At 63.5% G+C, this 8,440-nt stretch overlaps 1 protein-coding gene and 1 long non-coding RNA gene across 2 annotated transcripts; both read left to right on the plus strand.

Annotated features, from left to right (window-relative positions):
- The first annotated feature begins 379 nt into the window (after positions 1 to 379).
- Positions 380 to 4,517, plus strand: SSTR2 (somatostatin receptor 2). The gene is made up of 2 exons (XM_071451361.1): positions 380 to 578; positions 1,025 to 4,517. The coding sequence occupies exon 2, from the start codon at positions 1,082 to 1,084 to the stop codon at positions 2,189 to 2,191; it is 1,110 nt and encodes a 369-aa protein (XP_071307462.1). The 5' UTR covers positions 380 to 578; positions 1,025 to 1,081; the 3' UTR covers positions 2,192 to 4,517.
- A 352-nt stretch (positions 4,518 to 4,869) lies between these two features.
- LOC139601955 (uncharacterized) lies at positions 4,870 to 7,715 on the plus strand. The gene is made up of 2 exons (XR_011683073.1): positions 4,870 to 5,804; positions 5,914 to 7,715. It is a non-coding gene; the product is annotated as an uncharacterized lncRNA (long non-coding RNA).
- Positions 7,716 to 8,440: the final 725 nt, after the last annotated feature.

The following is an 8,440-nucleotide window of genomic DNA, read 5'->3' on the forward strand; positions in this document are numbered from 1 at the left end:
GGCAGCACAGGATGGGCAGCACAGGATGGGCAGCACAGGGTGGGCAGCACAGGATGGGCAGCACAAGGTGGGGAGAGCAGGGTGTGTAGCTCACGCTGGGCAGCCCAGGGTGGGCAGCACAGGGTGGGCAGCACAAGGTGGGCAGCACAGGGTGGGCAGCACAAGGTGGGCAGCACACGCTGGGCAGCACAGGGTGGGCAGCACAGGGTGGGCAGCACAAGGTGGGCAGCACAAGGTGGGCAGCACACGCTGGGCAGCACAGGGTGGGCAGCACAGGGTGGGCAGCACAGGGTGTGTAGCTCACGCTGGGCAGCCCAGGGTGGGCAGCTCGGGGCTCCTCGGGCTGTCCCCGCCCCGGCCCCGCAGAGCCGCCCCGCGCGGGGCGGGGCGCAGCCGGTGCGCTGGTCCAGCGGCGGAGCCGCGCCGGGAGCGGGTGCGCGGAGCCGTGCGGAGCCGTGCGGAGCCGTGCGGGGCGGAACCGAGCGCAGCCCAGCGGGGCACCGGCGCTGCCGGCGCCTCCCCGGTGCTCGCCGGGCCGGGCCGAGCCGGGCCGGGCCGGGAGGCGGCGGCGGGAGCAGGTGAGCGGCGGGGCAGCACCGCCCGGTGCCCTCTGCAGCGGAGACGCGGGGCCGGGGCTGGGGGCTCCCCGCGGCGAGTTCGTCGCCCACCGGAGCCGCCCGGGCTCGTGTGCCGGTGCCGGCTGGGAGGGAAGGGGCTGCACCCGCCCAAGGGCCGGGAGAGGAGGAGGCTTTCCCTCGGTGCTCCCGGCATCAGTCGCACCCACCGGGACGCACCCGCTGGATTTGCGGAGTCCTAAAGGCTCCGGGATCGCCAGAGCCAGGAGGAGCTGCGGCGCGCTCGGGGAGGCTGCTCGAGGAGGGGACACGGCCAGATGGGTTGGGAACCCCCCCTGCGGGGAGCGTCTCTCCCGCTGAGCTTGGCAGCAGGATGGACAGATCCTCCCCAGGAATCCCTTCATTTCTATTTACTCCCTGATTTCTAGAATCTTCTCCTCTCTCCCCAGAGCCAGAGGGAGGATGACATCGGGGCTCCTCTGAGCCAGCAGCGCCCAGGGAGAGCCATGGAGTACGAGCTGCCCAACGCCACTGCCTTCTGGTTCTCCCCGGCCTCCCCCTTCGACAACTTCTCCCTGGAGGCGCCCACCAACACCTCCCAGAACGCCACGGGCCAGCACTTCGACCTGACCAGCAACGCCATCCTCACCTTCATCTACTTCGTGGTGTGCATCGTGGGGCTGTGCGGCAACACGCTGGTCATCTACGTCATCCTGCGCTACGCCAAGATGAAAACCATCACCAACATCTACATCCTCAACCTGGCCATCGCCGACGAGCTCTTCATGCTGGGCCTGCCCTTCCTGGCCATGCAGGTGGCCCTGGTGCACTGGCCCTTCGGCAAAGCCCTCTGCAGGATCGTCATGACCGTGGACGGCATCAACCAGTTCACCAGCATCTTCTGCCTGACGGTGATGAGCGTCGACCGCTACCTGGCCGTGGTGCATCCCATCAAATCTGCCAAGTGGAGGCGGCCCAGGACGGCCAAAATGATCAACGTGGCCGTCTGGGGCGTCTCCCTGCTGGTGATCATGCCCATCATGATTTACGCCGGGGTGCAGCACAACCACGGCAGGAGTAGCTGCACCATCATCTGGCCGGGAGAGTCGGGCGCCTGGTACACGGGGTTCATCATCTACGCCTTCATCCTGGGCTTCCTGGTGCCTCTCACCATCATCTGCCTTTGCTACCTGTTCATCATCATCAAAGTCAAGTCCTCGGGCATCAGGGTGGGCTCCTCCAAGAGGAAAAAGTCCGAGAAGAAAGTCACCAGGATGGTGTCCATCGTGGTGGCCGTCTTCATCTTCTGCTGGCTCCCCTTCTACATCTTCAACGTCTCCTCCGTGTCCGTCATGATCGTGCCCACGCCCGTCCTCAAGGGCATGTTCGATTTCGTGGTGGTGCTGAGCTACGCCAACAGCTGTGCCAACCCCATCCTCTACGCCTTCCTGTCCGACAACTTCAAGAAGAGCTTTCAGAACGTGCTGTGCCTGGTGAAGGTCAGCGGCATGGACGAGGCCGACCGCAGCGACAGCAAGCAGGACAAATCCCGCCTCAACGAGACCACGGAGACGCAGAGGACCCTGCTCAACGGCGACCTGCAGACGAGCATCTGAGTGAGGCACGGCGGGGTTTGTCCTGCCTGCGCCCCTCCCCGGCTGCGGCAGGGGGTGGCACCGGGGTCAGGGCAGCAATGCCACCTGCGGGCATGGCTGCGAACGCCCCGTGGCCTCGGGGCTCCTCTCTGCTGGGCTGGCTCTCGAGTGCTGGGAAGGATATACGGGTCAGGAGGAGCCGCCTTGCCAGCAAAACAAAGACAACTCGCGGCGACACCAAAGTGCCGCCACAAGTGGGCACAGGTACGGCCGGGGTCCCCCGTGCCACCCTCGGGGCCGGCTGGCTTTGGGGCTCTGCCCCTGGACACGGCGTGGGACCACAGGAGGAGCCGAGGCCACAGGTGTGTGACAGCACGGGGACGCACCTGGTGGGATCGCCCGGCGAGTGTCGCCTCCCCTCCCGAGGCGACCAGGATGTTCGGGATTGCGTTTTCCCCGGTTAATCCTTGCTCTGCCGCGTGTCCTGCCGCAGCCCTCTGCCCGGAGGGGACACGCCAGCGCGGAGGGGACATCCCCACGGGAAGCAGCCGTGCCCCTCTGACGCCGCCCTGCCGTGCCCCGCCGCTGCCGAGCCCTTTCCCTGGCCCTGCCGCAGATTTTCTGCTCGGATGGAGAATTTTCCCCCTTTGCCCTCCCCGGTGGCCGCTGCCCCTCCCTCGCTCCCTCCGGCCGGTCCCACGCTGCGCCGGGCACCGAGAGCGCTCCGCTCCCTGCTGGGAAAGCCTTGGAAGTGTTTGGGCGGCGGTGCCACCCTGGAGAAGCCTGGCACGGGCTGCCAGCGGGGGTTTGTCCGGCCTCGGCTCCGAGGATCTCGGGGCTGACACCTCCCTGCTCCTTCCAGGCAAGTCACGCCGGAGGCAGGGGCGATGGAGAGGATGGGGATGGGCGGGGGGGGCTGGAGACTCGCTCCCCACCCTTGTCCGAGCCGAAGGGAGCGGGCGGAGCAGACAACGGGGCTGCCAGCAGCCGGGGATCCATCCCCTGGATCCTGTATGGGGCAGGGCAGCACGGATCCATCCCCTGGATCCTGTATGGAGCAGGGCAGGGCAGCACGGATCCATCCCCTGGATCCTGCACTGGGCAGGGCAGCCGGGATCCATCCCCTGGATCCTGTATGGGAAGGGCAGGGCAGCACGGATCCATCCCCTGGATCCTGCACTGGGCAGGGCAGCACGGATCCATCCCCTGGATCCTGTATGGGGCAGGGCAGCACGGATCCATCCCCTGGATCCTGCACTGGGCAGGGCAGCACGGATCCATCCCCTGGATCCTGTATGGGGCAGGGCAGCACGGATCCATCCCCTGGATCCTGTATGGGGCAGGGCAGCACGGATCCATCCCCTGGATCCTGCACTGTGTGAGGGGTGGCGGGGCTGGCCCCACACCCGCTCCATTTGCCTTCCCAAGACTGTCCCGAAGCTTTCAGCTCTGTCCCTGTCCTGTCCCTGGCTGCCCTCCCAGCCCCAAAGCCGGGCTCTGACCCCTCCCCAAGCCCCTCCTTGTCCAGCGCGGCGGGAGCTGCAGGGAAAGCCCAGGGGAGAGGGAGAAGCGGCGGCTTCCTGGCGGAGCAGCAGCGCGGGGCTGTGCCAGAGGCCGGATCCGTTCGCAGGCCCCTGCTGCACAGCCGAGCCGTGGGAACGGGGGTTTGGGTGGAGAGAGCAGCCGGGGCTGGCTCGCCCTGCCCCGTGCCCCCGCCCTGGTGCCACCATCGCCGGCAGAACGGAGCCTGCAGCCCGCAGCACTAACGGGGTGGGAGGAGAGGCTGCAGCAGCAGGGGCCACCTGCCTGCGGTGCCACTTGCTCAGCCGGGCCGTGCTCCATCCCAAACTTCGGCTCTGGCTGGAATTTGCCCATGGCTGTGCCCAGCTTCTGCCGCAGATGCCAGCCTGGGCCACCCCATCCTGCTGTGCCACCCCTGCCAGCTCCCAAAAAGGGCTCAGTGCCAGGCTACCTGCTCCCGGCTCTGTTGGACGCTGCATTTACTGCAAGACAAAGCAGAGCCATGTGAGCGATTGTTTGCTTTTAACTCTTTCCTGCTCCTCCGAGGAACAGCGCCAGCGCTCAGGTGCCCGTGTGTGGCACCTCCCTGTCCCCTGGCTGGGCACGGAGGTGGCAGCGCGGCTGAGCCCGGGCTCGGGGCACGGCTGCAGGAATTGCAGCAGCTCCGGGGCACGGGGAGAGCTCCGGGAGGGCCGGGAGCGGGGCTGGGCTCGGTGTCATCGCCGCAGCGATGCGTCAGTGCCGCCGCCGTGGGCACTCGGAGGGGGCGGTGTGTGCGCTGAGGGCGGGCGTGCGATGGGCAGGGGGATGTGAGAGTGATGGGGAGGGGATGTGTGAATAATGGGGAGGGGGCTGTGCCATGGGCAGGGGCTGTGTGAGTGCTGGGGAGGGGCTGTGTGATGGGCAGGGGGATATGTGAGTGATGAGGAGGGGGCTGTGCCATGGGGAGGGGGCTCTGTGAGTGATGAGGAAGGGGCTGTGTGATGGGCAGGGGCTGTGTGAGTGCTGGGGAGGGGATGTGTGATGGGCAGGGGCTGTGTGAGTGATGAGGAGGGGGCTGTGTGATGGGCAGGGGCTGTGTGAGTGATGAGGAGGGGGCTGTGTGATGGGCAGGGGGCTGTGTGAGTGATGGGGAGGGGGCTGTGCCATAGGGAGGGGGCTCTGTGAGTGCTGGGGAGGGGCTGTGTGATGGGCAGGGGGACATGTGAGTGATGACAAGGGGGATGTGTGAGTGATGGGGATGCCTGATGTGGAGGGGGATGTGTGGAGCCCCCAGAACTCACCTGCAGCCAGGCCAAACCCGATTTGACCCCATCCCAGCCGTGTCCGTGCAAGCCCTGCCACCAAAATCCCCACGGATGAGGGGGGGACCCCTGCTCCCAGCAGCTGCACCTCCCTCTGCACTGGTTTGTTGTGATTAACCCCGGGAAAATGCAGAAATCCTGGGAATTCCCTGCCCAGGTCAGCTCTGTCCCGGCAAAGCCCCAGGCAGTGACGCTTTGGGTGCTCAGAGTGGGATCTGAAATGTGTCCCCGCTTTGCTGGGATGGGGATCAGGGGCTGCAGGTGAGGGCTGAGGGGCATGGGGCACTGCCACCACCATCCCAAAGGCCACCGAGGCAGGATGCAGCAGGGCAGGGGCACCAGGGCTCTCCTTGGCCGCCTTTCCACAGCTCACCGAGGAAAAAAAGGGAGGAAAGCAAAATGTGCCGAGAGGGAGCTGCAGCCACGGCCCAGCAGTGCCGTAAAAGCAGCAAAATAAAACCTTCTGCTGTTCATTGCTGACTAATAAACATCAGCCCCGCTGCTGCTGCTGCTGCTGCTGCCGCCAGTAATGAAGTTTTTCTTCCCAGCCACTTGATTTTAGTGGGAACTTGACCTCAGACTGGATCTGCTCTGCTCAGGCTGCTGCTGGTGGGATGAGGAATCTCTGCTGGTGACTGCAGAGCCAAGAGACTGAGCCTGCAAGTGCTTCACACACAGAGCAGCCCTGGGCAGCAGGGAGTGGTGGCAGCTCCTGCCTGGAGAGGCAGGGAGGGCGTTTTCCCAAATCCCAGGGGTTGGGAAGCACGGATTGGGGTGTGCCACAAGCTCCCTGGGCTGCCTGGAGTTGGGTCACTCCAGCACCAGCCTGACATTCCCAGCGAGGCCTCCCCAAAGCCTGGGAGAACCAATTCCCCTTTTCCTCAGGGTGCCACAAGCTCCCTGGGCAGCCTGGAGCAGGGGCTGGATCACTCCTGAACCAATTCCCCTTTTCCTCAGTGTGCCACAAGCTCCCTGGAGCAGCCTGGAGCAGGGGCCTGGATCACTCCTGAACCAATTCCCCTTTTCCTCAGTGTGCCACAAGCTCCTGGAGCAGCCTGGAGCAGGGGCCTGGATCACTCCTGAACCAATTCCCTCTTTCCTTAGTGTGCCACAAGCTCCCTGGGCTGCCTGGATCACTCCTGAACCAATTCCCCCTTTCCTCAGTGTGCCACAAGCTCCCTGGAGCAGCCTGGAGCAGGGGTCTGGATCACTCCTGAACCAATTCCCCCTTTCCTCAGTGTACCACAAGCTCCTGGAGCAGCCTGGAGCAGGGGCCTGGGTCACTCCTGAACCAATTCCCCTTTTCCTCAGTGTGCCACAAGCTCCCTGGAGCAGCCTGGAGCAGGGGCCTGGGTCACTCCTGAAGCTTTCCAGTCCCAGCGAGGCCTCCCCAAAGCCTGTGGGAACCAATTCCCTTTTCCTCCTCTCCACTGCTTCCCCAGAGAGGCTGAGGGGTGGCCCCACAGCTGCCCAGTCCCACGGATGCACCTGCATGGGGACATCCCTGCTGTCCCCTCCCTCAGCACCGCGTCCCCTCGGACCCAGCCTGGCTCTGGGCACTCTGCTGTGCTCCAGAGCCAAATCCTGCTCAGGTGGGCAGGAGGGGCTGGGGCTGGACCCAAAGCCTTCCCAGAGCATCTCTGCAGCTCCTTGTGTTGGCTCCACGTTGCCTTGGACTGAAATCATCTCCTGACCTGCACTGCTGCGTGTCCGAGGGTTTCCCCTCCCTGCCACGATGGGAAGAGCTTTGTCTCTGTGGGACACTGAGAGCTCCAGAACTGCCCAGCTCCCCATCCCAGGCAAGGAGAGCTCCCAGACTCTGATCCAGCCTCAGAACTGATCCCAAACTGCTCAGGGAGAGCCTCCATCCCCTCCCTGCTGCTGCTCCCGGGGGGAATCACCAGCAAAGGACACAGCAGAGCCCAGAGCTGCCTTCCTGCTGCTGCTGCCAGCCCAGGGCAGCCCTGCCTTTCCCTGCCAGCCTCTGACACCCAGCCTGAGGGATTCCAGCTCCACTCCCTGCCTGCTGCAGGGCCTGGACTGCGAAAAGCCAGGAGAGGAGAGCCAGCCTGGGAGGATCCTCCTCTTGTACAAACATTTCGTATTTCTAAGAATCGAAACTTAAAATTCCATCACTCCTCCGCCTCTGTCCTGACCAGGAGATGCTGAGGGATGCAAAACCTGGCCACTCCCTCTATCCATCCCTCCATCCATGGATTCCATCCCTCTATCCATGGATTCCATCCCTCCATCCATGGATTCCATCCATCCCTCCATGGATTCCATCCCTCCACCCCACCCCACACCATGTCTGATTGTAAATACATGTAAATTGTATATTCTGGGTGTGCCCAGGGGGGGTTTTCTCTTCACTCACACAGCCCCACAGGGCACCCTTGGCTCCCTCCCCGTGTGCCGGGGGTTGGTGGCACCAGGAGGTACCACGGAGGCTGCTGCCACTCTGCCAGGTGACTTTTGCAGGGCAAGGGGGGTGAAGGGAGGTCTCTGTTCCCTGCAGGGCCCCCAGCAGCCCTGTCCACCCCGTGTCCGTGTCCTGTCAGTGGCTCTGTGGTGACCAGGCCGTGCCCAGGCCGTGTCCCTGCTCCCAGCCCCGTTTTCCTCCCTGGCAATCATTCCTCAGTGCTCCAGTGTGGGACTGAGCCTCCCTGCAGCAAAGGTTCCTGACTGCCACAGGGAGGGAAATAAAAGATTTTCCTACAGTTTCTGGTTGTTTGTGTGTGTTGGAGCAGTGGGATTCGAGCCAGGCTCGGGCACCTCCCTGCAAGGGCACCCCAGAATTGTTCAGGCTGGAAAACCCCTCAAAGATCTGAGTCCAACCTTGGCACTGCCCAGGCCACCACTGCCTCTGTCCCCAGGTGTGACACATCCACACAGCTTTAAATCCCTTAATTCAGGGATGGGGACTGTCCCCAAGTGCCACATCCACACAGCTTTAAATCCCTTAATCCAGCAATGGGGAATCCCCAATTTCCCTGTCCCCACGTGTCACATCCACACAGTTTTAAATCCCTTAATCCAGCAACGAGGACTCCTCAATGTCCCTGTCCCCAGGTGTCACATCCACACAGCTTTAAATCCCTTAATCCAGCAGTGGGGAATCCCCAATTTCCCTGTCCCCAGGTGTCACATCCACACAGCTTTAAATCCCTTATTCCAGCAATGGGGACTCCCCCACTGCCCTTTCCATGCAGAAATTCCTCCTGATGTCCATCCTGCCCCTGCCCTGGACAGTTTGAGGCAGTTTCCCCCTGTCCTGTCCCTGGGAGCAGAATTTATCAACTCCTATAAACAAAAAGTTCAGCTCTGAGCAGCTGTGCAGCCCAGCAGCACCAACACTGCCCACGCAAATAAACCAAACTGCTCCAAAACACCTGGGATTCTTTTTCTTCCCATCTCAATTTCCAGCACAAACAGGATTTTAATA

This window comes from Agelaius tricolor, unplaced genomic scaffold (assembly GCF_023055355.1).
Source record: "Agelaius tricolor isolate 1412-34295 unplaced genomic scaffold, bAgeTri1.0.p SCAF_32, whole genome shotgun sequence".
Classification (NCBI taxonomy): domain Eukaryota; kingdom Metazoa; phylum Chordata; class Aves; order Passeriformes; family Icteridae; genus Agelaius; species Agelaius tricolor.